At 46.2% G+C, this 13,605-nt stretch overlaps 1 protein-coding gene across 1 annotated transcript in view; it reads right to left on the reverse strand.

The window, feature by feature from the left end:
- The window catches only part of LOC143964187 (C-type lectin domain family 4 member E-like), a 161,343-nt gene that overhangs the window by 24,861 nt on the left and 122,877 nt on the right, over positions 1-13,605 (reverse strand). The window contains exon 7 of the mRNA XM_077473884.1: positions 7,862-7,968. Within this exon, the coding sequence (XP_077330010.1) occupies positions 7,862-7,968 (107 nt within the window). The remainder of the gene's footprint in view (positions 1-7,861; positions 7,969-13,605) is intronic.

Consider the following 13,605-nt stretch of genomic DNA (forward strand, 5'->3'; position numbering starts at 1 on the left):
AGCACGCAACCTGGCAGGCCGCAGGAAAAGAGGGGGGGACGAGAGAGCGGCCCCCCCTCCCTCCTGAACCGTACCAGGCTACCTACCCTCAACATTGGGAGGATGCTTTGGGGGTCTGTGACCCCTCAAAGCACCTTGTCCCCATGTTGATAAGGACAAGGGCCTCATCCTCACAACCCTGGCCGTTGGTTGTGAGGGTCTGCGGACGGGGGGCTTATCAGAATCTGGAAGCCCCCTTTAACAAGGGGACCCCCAGATCCCGGCCCCCCCCCTGTTTGAAATCGTAAGGGGGTACAAAAGTACCCCTACCATTTCACAAAGAAAGTTTCAAAATGGTTAAATAAGACAAACACACTTTTGAAAAATTCCTTTATTAAAAATAAAAAAAATTAAAAAAAAATTCCAGCGGTGCTAATCCACTCTTGCTATCCAGCGACGGGTCTCCGGGGTCCAGCGATGGATGATCATATCCAGCGACGGGGGATCTCTCAGTCCAGCGCTGTCCATACCTCCTTCTTCTGTCTCCACTGCGGAGACACTGCAGAGAGCCGAGTGCTGACATTTCTTATATTGGGAGGGCGGGGCCACCCGTCACCTGACCCCGCCCCTCTGACGCAGGAGAGGGAAGCCAGGGGTTCCCCAGTGACGTGTGGGTGACCCCGCCCCCTCTGATGTAACACAGGTTTCCGTTACATCAGAGGGGGCGGGGTCACCCACACGTCACTGGGGAACCCCTGGCTTCCCTCTCCTGCGTCAGAGGGGCGGGGTCAGGTGACGGGTGGCCCCGCCCTCCCAATATAAGAAATGTCAGCGCTCGGCTCTCTGCAGTGTCTCCGGAGCGGAGACAGAAGAAGCATGTATGGACAGCGCTGGACTGAGAGATCCCCCGTCGCTGGATATGATCATCCATCGCTGGACCCCGGAGACCCGTCGCTGGATAGCAAGAGTGGATTAGCACCGCTGGAATTTTTTTTTTATTTTTTTTATTTTTAATAAAGGAATTTTTCAAAAGTGTGTTTGTCTTATTTAACCATTTTGACACTTTCTTTGTGAAATGGTAGGGGTACTTTTGTACCCCCTTACCATTTCAAACAGGGGGGGGCCGGGATCTGGGGGTCCCCTTGTTAAAGGGGGCTTCCAGATTCTGATAAGCCCCCCGCCCGCAGACCCTCACAACCAACGGCCAGGGTTGTGAGGATGAGGCCCTTGTCCTTATCAACATGGGGACAAGGTGCTTTGAGGGGTCACAGACCCCCAAAGCATCCTCCCAATGTTGAGGGTATGTGGCCTGGTACGGTTCAGGAGGGAGGGGGGGCCGCTCTCTCGTCCCCCCCTCTTTTCCTGCGGCCTGCCAGGTTGCGTGCTCGGATAAAGGGTCTGGTATGGATATTTAGGGGGACCCCCACGTCAATTTTTTTTTTTAATTTGATGCGGGGTTCCCCTTAATATCCATATCAGACCTGAAGGGTCTGGTATGGATATTTGGGGGGACCCCCACGTCAATTTTTTTTTTTTAATTTGACACGGGGTTCCCCTTAATATCCATGTCAGACCTGAAGGGCCTTTTGATTGAATTTAGGGGAACCCCCACGCTTTTTTTTTTTTTTTTTTTTAATCAATGAATGAATGAATTGTCGGCTAATACAGAGAACACTCATTGAGTGTTCTCTGTATTACGGAGACCCGACAATTTAGCCGCAAGTGATTTTAAAAGACTTTTTTTCCTGCACAAATGACACTTTGTGCAGCGACAGTTCTAAGCACCAGAAACATGCGCCCCTTCACAGGCATACTATAGATACCCCCCAGCTACGAAATTTAAAGGAATATTACACTTTTATTGTTTCACTTTAATCATTATTAAAATCACTGCTCCTGAAAAAACGGCCGTTTTTAAAACTTTTTTTTGCATTGATCCATGTCCCCTGGGGCAGGACCCGGGTCCCCAAACACTTTTTAGGACAGTAACCTGCATATTACCCTTTAAAATGAGCACTTTAGATTTCTCCCATAGACTTGTATAGGGTGTTCCGACTTTTCGAATTTGCTGCGAACAGCCCAAATTGTTCACTGTTCGCTGAACAGGCGAACAGGCAATGTTCGAGTAGAACATGAGTTCGACTCGAACTCGAAGCTCATCCCTATTGGACAGCACTAGGGATGAGCCGAACACCTCCCGGTTTGGTTCCTTCGGTTCCGGCATCAAAACCTTCAAATGGACCGAAAATTGGTATGCACTTTAGAACCCCATTAAAGTCTATGGGACTCGAACGTTCAAAATCAAAAGTGCTAATTTTAAAGGCTAATATGCAAGATAGTGTCCTAAAAAGGGTTTGGAGACCTGGGTCTTGCCCCAGATGACATGTATCAATACAATTTTTTTTTTTTTAAACGTCAGTTTTTCCAGGAGCACTGATTTTAATGACGATTAAAGTGAAAAAAAAAGTGAAATATTCCTTTAAATATTGTGCCTGGGGGGTGTCTATAGTAAGCCTGTGAAGTGGCACGTGTGGCACGTGTTTAGAACAGTCCCTGCACAAAATTACATTTAACAGAAAAAAAGTCATTTAAAACTGCTTGCGGTTTTAATGTCATGTCTGGTTCCAGCAATACGGATGAAAATCATTGAGAAAAATGGCATAGGAACCCCCCTCCGCCCATTACCAGCCCCTTTGGGTCTTGTACGGATATTAAGGGGAACCCCCTACCCAAATTAAAAAAAGGAAAGGCATGGGGCCCCCAGGCCCTATATACTCAGAACAGCAGTATACAGGCGGTGCAAACAAGACAGGGACTGTGTAGATTTGTTGTGTTAAGTAGAATCTGTTTGTAATTTTGAACTGGTACATTTTTAACCACTTAAGGACCGCCTCCTGTATATATACGTCATAATTTTGAAGAGGGATATCTCGGTAGCTGCCACAACTGAGATATCCCTCTTTACAGGAGGCGGTCCTGTGTACGATAATGGTGGTCTCCGCGGCGTGTTCGCCACCAGATCACCGTTATCGATGGCGGGAGAGGTGCAACCCCCCTCCCGCTGCTCTCCTGCGCCCCCTGCCACTTACCGGAGCTATCGGCAGCGGTGGAGGCGATCGGGTCCTTTCCTCTGCTGGGTATGGAGACGAGTGAGGCTAAGATGGCCCCCAATCGTCTTTATACCATGGGGACTTTTTGACCCCAGATTTTATATTTAAGAGGTCCTGTCATGCTTGTTTCTATTACAAGGGATGTTTACATTTTTTTTTTTAAAGTGTAAAAATAAATAAAATCAAGTAAAATAAATAAGAAACCCCCCCCCCCCTCCAGACAAGCTCGCACACAGAAGCGAACGCATACGTGAGTAGCGCCCGCATATGAAAACGGCGGTCAAACCACACATGTGAGGTATCGCCATGATCGGTAGAGCGAGAGCAATAATTCTAGCCCTCCTCTGTACCACCAAGCATGTAACCTGTGGAATTTTTTAAATGTCGCTTATGGAGATTTTTGAGGGTAAAAGTTTGATGCCATTCCACGAGCGGGCGCAATTTTGAAGCATGATATGTTGGGTATCAATTTACTCGTTTAACATTATCTTTCACAATTTAAAAAAAATTGGGCTAATTTTACTGTTGTCTTATTTTTTTATTCAAAAAAGTGATTTTTTTCCCAAAAAAGTGCGCTTGTAAGACCGCTGCGCAAATACGGTGTGAAAAAAAGTATTGCAATGACCGCCATTTTATTCTCTAGGGTGTTAGAAAAAAAACAAAATATAATGTTTGGGGGTTCTAAGTAATTTCCTTGCAAAAAAAACTGTTTTAAACATGTAAACGCCAAATCTGAAAAAGAGGCCTGGTCCTTAAAGTGGAGAGCCACCCTGAAAAAAAAAATACATAAAAAATTAGAAAAAAATCTGAAAAAAAACTTTTTTTTTTAACTTACCAGAAATGCCTGATGCTAGGCACATCGTCCTAATCTGCCTCTTCCTCCTCTGTGGAGATCTTCTGTCTTCTCTCCTCCATGCGGCATCTTCTGGGTAATGGGTCGCTCTGTGTTCTGGGAACTCCCATTCACAAAGCACTGCGCGACTCGCGCTGTTTACCTTAGCCAAAATGGCGGCGCCGGGACACGAGAGCCGAGGGATGGGTCAGCCTCGGGCGGCCGACATCGCGGGCGCCCTGGACAGGTAAGTGTGCTTATTAAAAGTCAGCAGCTACAGTGTTTGCAGCTGCTGACTTTTAATATTTTTTTTTTTTTTTTAAACTGGCCCTCCTCTTTAAGTGGTGAAAGTGTAGCTCCAGTCAAAAAATCTATTTTTAAGCTTTTTGGAGAACATAGGGAAGGGTTATCACCCCTGTATAATTTTTTTTTGGCCTTCTGTCTTTTTTTCTCACTTCCTGTTGTCTCCTTACATTTGCAAGTAGATGTTTGTAAGTTGGATGTTAAACAGGGGCTGAAAAATGGGGCCTTAGGCACTGGTGCTGGTTCCACAAAACTGCAACCTCTCCCAGATACTCTAGTTGGAGTGCAGGAATGAGCCCTGCTGCAAAGTATTGCATCAAAAATTGTAATTACATGCCCCTGTTAAACAGGGGCTGAAAAATTGGGCATTAGCCACTGGTGGCGGCACCCAGAGCCAAAAATGTTCTTCCAAGCTGTCAGCAGGATCATTGAGGAGGAAGAATATAGTCAGTCAAAATAACAGGACAGTCACTCAGCATCAGCATAGGCAGTCTTGAAGGGATGTGACATTTCAAAAAAAAAATATTCGGTTACATTAGCTTCAGGTGCTTGGTAGCTGTGGGTGATCCAAGACTGATTCATCTTTATGAAGGTCAGTCGATCAACCGAGTTGGTGGACAGGCGCACCCTGTGATCGGTAACAAAGCCACCAGCAGCAATGAATGTGCTTTCCGAAAGAACGCTGGATGCAGGACAGGCCAGTAGCTCAGTTGTATACTGTGCAAGCTCTGGCCAGTGATCCATCCTCAAGACCCAGTAAGCCAGAGGATTTTCGGTGGGAAAGGTGTCCAAGTCTGACCTTGCCCCTAGGTATACCTGCACGATGTAAATCAGACACTGGCGATGGTTGCTGGAGCCGATCATACCTTGGGGCTGTGGACTAAAAAATTGTCTGAACGCATCTGTCAGACGGCCACCTTCTCCACCGCTCCTTTTGACTGACCGAAGCCTCAGCAACACGTTGTCCAGGACCAGGAGTTTGTAACCTCCCAGTCTCTGGGAATGCGTTGCACAGACCTTTCTGCAAGGCCTCTCAGAGATGTCTCATCCTCTGCTCCCTCTGCGATGACAAGATAAGGTCCGCAACCTTACCCCATGTACTGTGGATCAAAATTGTAATTACATGCCCCTGTTAAACAGGGGCTGAAAAATTGGGCATTAGCCACTGGTGGCGGCACCCAGAGCCAAAAATGTTCTTCCAAGCTGTCAGCAGGATCATTGAGGAGGAAGAATATAGTCAATCAAAATAACAGGACAGTCACTCAGCATCAGCATAGGCAGTCTTGAAGGGATGTGACATTTCAAAAAAAAAATATTCGGTTACATTAGCTTCAGGTGCTTGGTAGCTGTGGGTGATCCAAGACTGATTCATCTTTATGAAGGTCAGTCGATCAACCGAGTTGGTGGACAGGCGCACCCTGTGATCGGTAACAAAGCCACCAGCAGCAATGAATGTGCTTTCCGAAAGAACGCTGGATGCAGGACAGGCCAGTAGCTCAGTTGTATACTGTGCAAGCTCTGGCCAGTGATCCATCCTCAAGACCCAGTAAGCCAGAGGATTTTCGGTGGGAAAGGTGTCCAAGTCTGACCTTGCCCCTAGGTATACCTGCACGATGTAAATCAGACACTGGCGATGGTTGCTGGAACCTATCATACCTTTTGACTGACCGAAGCCTCAGCAACACGTTGTCCAGGACCAGGAGTTTGTAACCTCCCAGTCTCTAGGAATGCGTTGCACAGACCTTTCTGCAAGGCCTCTCAGAGATGTCTCATCCTCTGCTCCCTCTGCGATGACAAGATAAGGTCCGCAACCTTACCCTTGTACTGTGGATCAAGGAGAGTTGCCAGCCAGTAATGGACCCTCTCTTTGATCCAAAGAATACGAGGATCCTTTCACAGGCTTTGCAGGATCAGGGAGGACATGCAGCGTAGGTTAGCTGAGGCATTCGGTCCGGAGTCCTCTGGGTCACTAAGGACGGCATGATCTGCAGCTACCTCCTCCCAGCCACGTACAAGTCCACGGGTTTCTTGGGACTGTAAATCATGCCTAAAAGACTGCTGCTGCTGAGTGCCAGCCTCCACCTACCATGCTGACACAATCCTCCTATGACCCACGGGGCGCGCAGTCGCATCTCCGATCGTGATAAGAAGCCTCTGACACCAATCACAGCTGATCATCGCATGAAAACCAGGAAGTGCCGATAAACGGCATTCCTCAGTTTGCGCTGACAAGGAGAGCCGATCGGCGGCTTTCCCTGTCAGAGGGGTGGTCTGTGCTATTAATAAGCACATTGATTATCAGCATAGCCCCCATCAAATGTACCAATAAGCTGCCAATCGGTGCCAAGTCAGTGCCCCATCATCAGTGCAAATCAGTGCCCACCATAGTGCCAATCAGTGTCCATCACAGTGCCAATCAGTACTGAAGAAATGGCTGCACTCCAAGATCCATCAAAATTCTTATTTAATACCGAACATCCCAAGTGTTATAGACAGTTCAAATTAGGTAATGATTAAGCGCACTTGTTAGTCTGTGAAACTCTTCTACCATTTGAACTGTAACACTTGGGATATTCTTTATTAAATAATAATTTTGATGGATCTTGGAGTGCAACCATTTCTTCAGTGTTGATCATATGCGGAGGCGAGCTGAGGCGGGCACCTGTGATATCATTAGGCTTCCTGTCTCACCTGGAGCAGCGAGTTCTTTTGTTTGGATATACAGTGTCAATCAGTGCCCAGCATTAACACCTGTCAGTACCTACCCAATCAGTGCTGCCCATCAGTGCCATCTATTAGTGTCCATCAATGCCACCAGTCAGTGCCAATCAGTGCTGCTTATCAGTGCCCATCAGTGCCCATCAATGCCACCTATCAGTGCGCATCAGTGCTGCATATCAATGCTGCCTATCAGTGCCCATAAATTCTACATAGCAGTGTCTCCTCATCAGTGCCCATCGGTGAAGGAGAAAACAAAATTTTATATGAAGAAAAACTTTTTTTTTTCAAAAATGTCGGCCTTTTTTAGTTTGTTTAGCAAAAATAAAAATCGCAGAGGTGATCAAACATCACCAAAAGAAAGCTCAATTTGTGGGAAGAAAATGATAAAAATGTAGTTTGGGTACAGTGTAACCGCGTAACCGTGTAAATTGTCATTCAAAGTGCGACAGTGCTGAAAGTTCAAAATTGTCCTGGGCAGGAACGGGTGAAAGTGCCCGGTATTGAAGGGGTTAAAGTCCCATGGGCAATTTTTTTTTTCTTTGTGTAGACTTTCAGGTCTGAGTGCTGCTCAGGTTTGAATATATGGTGGCTTCCCTTTTCTGATCTACTACAGGTGGTTTGATAGAGCAATGTGTAGCAAGCCCAAGAGCTGATCATGTCAGTTGATGGGCTTAGTGTCCCGGTTGTCACTGAGCCCAGGAGTCCAAATAGCAGCTGTCCCTTTTACAACAATGCCTGAAACTCAATTGATTTAATCCTCCACAAAAAAGAAAATACTTTGTATGAAAGAACTGATGGTAACATTCAGAACGGGTACATTAGATAAAATCTCCAACCCGATCAAAGTTATATGACTTGCAATTTCTATGTCTAAGGGAACGGAGGGGTGGGGGGAAGGGTAGGGTCTATATCTTACTTTGTCGTATTATGAGAAGTTCCGTCCACCCACTTCCATCCCTCAGGTCTCTCTTTTTTCAGACCGACCCATAAGGACTGTTCTTCTGCAAACCTACATAGAAATTCCTTCAGAAAGACAAAAGATAGAAATTGATGTAAAAGTTTTTGGAAAAACTACCGTGCTACCAGACTCTGAGTGTTTTTAGTACTCCAATACTTGATGGGAAAAAAAACAAATTATACGAAAAATTGAAAATTAGAAAATACAAAACTCAAGTGCAAATATTCACTAACAGTTGCTACTAGCACTGATATCTGTTTCTACACCTCAGAAAACCAAATTAATAAATAATGCAGCACAACCACCTCATTCAATTTACCTAAATATTTTTAAATGATGGTGAGAGCCCCCAAAATAGTGAACCTTCTTATTACTTAATTCCTCACATTTGTGGCTTTTTAAATCACAATTAGTGTCTGTGCATAAATAGTCAATGAGTTTGTTAGCTCTCACTTGGGTGCCCTGAGCAGGCTAGACACTGAGCCATGAGGATGTAGAGAAGAACAGTCAAAAGACCTGCGTAACAAAGTAATGGAACTCTATAAAGATGGAAAAGGATATAAAAAGATACCCAAAACCTTGAATATGCCAGTCAGTAATATATAATCCCTTTATAGAAGTGGAAAATCCGGGGCTCTTTTGATACCAAGCCAAGGTCAGGTAGACCAAAAAAGATTGCAGCAACAACTGGTGGAAGAATTGCTCATGATGCAAAGAAAAACCAACAGGTAACCACAGGAGAAATAAAGGCTGCTCTCCAAAAAGATGGTGTGGTTGTTTTTAACCACTTTCAGACCGGACCATTTTGCTGGTAAATGACCAGAGGTCTTTTTACACTTTGGCACTGCGCTGCTTTAACTGGTAATTGCGCGGTCATGCAATGTTGTACCCAAACAAAATTTGCGTCCTTTTCTTCCCACAAATAGAGCTTTCTTTTGATGGTATTTGATTGCCTCTGCGATTTTTATTTTTTGCGATATAAACGTAAAAAGACCGCAAATTTTGAAAAAAAATGATATTTTCTACTTTTTGTTATTAGAAAAATCCAATAAACTCAATTTTAGTCATACATTTAGGCCAAAATGTATTCAGCCACATGTCTTTGGTAAAAAAAAAGTCAATAATTGTATATTTATTGGTTTGCGCAAAAGTTGTCACATCTACAAACTAAGGTACGTTTTCTGGAATTTACGCAGCTTTTAGTTTACGACTGCCTATCTCATTTCTTGAGGTGCTAAAATGGCAGGGCAGTACAAAACCCCCCCCAAATGACCCCATTTTGGAAAGTAGACCCCCTAAGGAAATTGATAAGAGGCATGTTGAGCCCATTGAATATTTTATTTTTTTGCCTCAAGCGATTGAATAATGACAAAAAAAAATTTTTTTTTTTTTTTTTTACACAAAGTTGTCACTAAATGATATATTGCTCACACATGCTATGGGCGTATGTGAAATGACACCCCAAAATAAATTCTGCTGCTTCTCCTGAGTACGGGGATACCACATATGTGGGACTTTTTGGGAGCCTAGCCGCGTACGGGGCCCCGAAAACCAAGCACCGCCTTCAGGCTTTCTAAGGGCGTAAATTTTTGAGTTCACTTCTCACTACCTATCACAGTTTTGAAGGCCATAAAATGCCAAGATGGCACAAAACCCCCACAAATGACCCCATTTTAGAAAGTAGACACCCCAAGCTATTTGCTGAGAGGCATGTTGAGTTCATGGAATATTTTATATTTTGCCACAAGTTGCGGGAAAATTACAAACTTTTTTTTTTTTTTTTTTTTTTCACAAAGTTGTCACTAAATGATATATTGCTCACACATGCCATGGGCATATGTGAAATGACACCCCAAAATAAATTCTGCTGCTTCTCCTGAGTACGGGGATACCACATATGTGGGACTTTTTGGGAGCCTAGCCGCGTACGGGGCCCCGAAAACCAAGCACCGCCTTCAGGCTTTCTAAGGGCGTAAATTTTTGAGTTCACTTCTCACTACCTATTACAGTTTTGAAGGCCATAAAATGCCAAGATGGCACAAAACCCCCACAAATGACCCCATTTTAGAAAGTAGACACCCCAAGCTATTTGCTGAGAGGCATGTTGAGTCCATGGAATATTTTATATTTTGACACAAGTTGCGGGAAAATTACAAACTTTTTTTTTTTTTTTTTTTTTTTCACAAAGTTGTCACTAAATGATATATTGCTCACGCATGCCATGGGCATATGTGAAATGACACCCCAAAATAAATTCTGCTGCTTCTCCTGAGTACGGGGATACCACATATGTGGGACTTTTTGGGAGCCTAGCCGCGTACGGGGCCCCGAAAACCAAGCACCGCCTTCAGGCTTTCTAAGGGCGTTACAGTTTTGAAGGCCATAAAATGCCAAGATGGCACAAACCCCCCCCAAATGACCCCATTTTGGAAAGTAGACACCCCTAAATTTAGGGGTACACTAGTGAGACTAGGTAATAAATGGCGGGTGCCCTGAAACTATAAAAAAATAACTAACCAACCAGCGTCACCTGTAACAGTTATATGGTGATCACTGGTGAAAGGGTTAACTAGGGGGCAATCAGGGGGCTTTATGCGGTAGTATATGGGGGTCCCTGGCGCTATAAAAAGCTGCGGCGAACCTAAATACCTACCTGCCTAACTAGCGTCACCTGTGACACTAATGCAGCGATCAGAAAAACGATCGCTTATTAGGCTGGGTTCACACTGGAGCGATGCGGGAACGCCACAAATGCGCGGCGGGTTCCCGCATCGCATGCCTCCCGGCGGCAGTTCACACTGCCCTATGCGAACTGCTGGGAGTGTCAGTGAAATGTTACTGACACCCCCAGATCAGTTCGCATATCGCAGTGCGATCTGCAAACTCGGATCGCATGGTGTGAACACCCATGCGATCCGATTCTGCTGCGGGCCAAAAAAAGGGTCCCGTGCGAATTTGCGGCGGGTGCGGCGGGTGCGGCGGGTGCGGCGAATGGCTGAACTCGAATCGCACAGAGATCGGATGTGATTTGCACTGCAGTGCGGTGCGAATCACATCCGTTCTCAAACCGCTGCAATGTGAACCCAGCCTTAGTGACACTGGCGACGGGGGGTGATCACGGGGTTAAACCTTTATTGGGGGGGTTAGGGGGGTACCTTAGAACTAAAGGGGGCTAACCCTAACTGCCCTAACAGTTATTAGTCACAAATGACACCCGCCGGGTGATCAGGGGGTTAAACCTTTATTAGGTAATAAATGGCGGGTGCCCTGAAACTATAAAAAAATAACTAACCAACCAGCGTCACCTGTAACAGTTATATGGTGATCACTGGTGAAAGGGTTAACTAGGGGGCAATCAGGGGGCTTTATGCGGTAGTATATGGGGGTCCCTGGCGCTATAAAAAGCTGCGGCGAACCTAAATACCTACCTGCCTAACTAGCGTCACCTGTGACACTAATACGGCGATCAGAAAAATGATCGCTTATTAGGCTGGGTTCACACTGGAGCGATGCGGAAACGCCGCGAATCCGCGGCGGGTTCCCGCATCGCATGCCTCCCGGCGGCAGTTCACACTGCCCTATGCGAACTGCTGGGAGTGTCAGTGAAATGTTACTGACACCCCCAGATCAGTTCGCATATCGCAGTGCGATCTGCAAACTCGGATCGCATGGTGTGAACACCCATGCGATCCGATTCTGCTGCGGGCCAAAAAAAGGGTCCCGTGCGAATTTGCGGCGGGTGCGGCGGGTGTGGCGGGTGCGGCGGGTGCGGCGAATGGCTGAACTCGAATCGCACAGAGATCGGATGTGATTTGCACTGCAGTGCGGTGCGAATCACATTCGTTCTCATAAACCGCTGCAATGTGAACCCAGCCTTAGTGACACTGGCGACGGGGGGTGATCACGGGGTTAAACCTTTATTGGGGGGGGTTAGGGGGGCACATTAGAACTAAAGGGGGCTAACTCTAACTGCCCTAACAGTTATTACAGTCACAAATGACACCAATGCAAAAAAAAAAAAAAAAAAAATGACATTGGTGTCACTGTGACTGGGGGGCAGGGGTAATTGGGGGGGTGATCGGGGGGTAAAGGGGGGGTGTGAGTGTGCCTGGCATGTTCTACTGTGTGTGTAGAGTGTTGGTGCAACTCACCGATCCGCTCTCCTCCGTGTCGGAACGAAAAATACCGACACGGAGGAGAGAATACATCACTTCCTCTCCTGTGTTTACATTACAGGAGAGGAAGTGATGTCACCGGGGATTTCCATTCGTCGAGAGCGATCGCGAGGGGGTGGCCATGAATGAATGGCCGCCCCCTCATCCCGGATCGCTCTCGACGGAATGCCGACCGCCGCAGGCACCGGGGGGGGGGCCCGATCGGGCCCCCCACCCGCGGGCAGGCAGGGACTTATATATACGCCCATATGCCTGCCCGTGCCATTCTGCCGACGTATATCGTCGTGCGGCGGTCGGCAAGTGGTTAAGGAGCACAATTTAACAATACTTGAACAAAAAAGTGCTGCATGGTTGAGCTGCCAGAAGGAAGCCTGAGGTTTTTCTCCTGAGGTTACCCCTGGGTTTTTCTTTGTGTAGCACCCTCTAACTAAAGGTAGGTGCTAGAATAGGATTTTTCCAGCTCAGGATATGTGTAGGTAAATTTAGGCAGGCTTATGCTGTGCGCTGGGCCTGTCTATTTTGATTATGTGACTGGGAGTGTTCAGTGTAGTGGTGGGTGTGGTCACCTGTGCTTGGATTCAGAGATGCCTCCCCTGCTTCCAGAAATATGGTTCTGGAATGGGGGTTGGACTTATTGGCAGGGGGCAGGCCTCCCATATAAGCGTGGGTCACGTGCTGTCAAGAAGGAGTCTGAAGTGCCAAAAAAAACAGCATGGAGTATTGAGGTGCTGTTCTGGGCATCCCCACGCGGGGATGCACTGAGCACAGAGGAGGGATGGAGGAACCGCTAGGAGGGAGCTCTAGATAAAGATCCTTATTGAAAAGGTATCAAACTGCTGTGACCAGGGAATACAGGACTTGAATGCTGGACAAGATCAGTACAGAAGAAGTAGCAGTAAAGCGGAAGAGAGTAGAACAGCGTTCTGTGACTGGGGGCAGAGAACGGCCAAGTAACCAAAGGTCGGTATACACAGAACAAGAGAATACTAGATGTGCAACAATTTTCAAGCCAAGGCTATCCAGTATTTTTGTGCAATACACCAACTGCTATGGGCATCTCATATCACCCTTTGTTCCCCCCAAATTGTATCCTACAATAAACGTAACAAAACCTTGTAAATGACTGTTCATTGTCTTCACTGATCGTGGGGAGTCTGGCAGCAGAGTGATTGGCGTATTTCTAAGTAACCAAATCAGCAGCCCTTATGAGGGTACCGCTACATTTGCATCCCGAACAATTCCTGCGGCAGTTGTGGCTGAAATTTTTCTTGATCTATCTGACCTTGGCTTGGTATGAAGCGATCCCCAAATTGTCCACTTCTTATTAAATGATTGGACAGTACTGACTGGCGTATTCAAGGATTTGGATATATTTTTATATCCTTTTCCATCTTTGCAAAGTTTCATTACCTTGTTACGCAGGTCTTTTGACAGTTCTTTTCTGCTCCGCATGGCTTAGTATCTAGCCTGCTTAGTGCATTTATGTGACACCTAACAAACTCATTGACTATTTATTGACAGACACTA

This window comes from Lithobates pipiens, unplaced genomic scaffold (assembly GCF_037356315.1).
Source record: "Lithobates pipiens isolate NorthernLeopardFrog02 unplaced genomic scaffold, aLitPip1_a1.2 Scaffold_8, whole genome shotgun sequence".
NCBI classification, from domain to species: Eukaryota; Metazoa; Chordata; class Amphibia; order Anura; family Ranidae; genus Lithobates; species Lithobates pipiens.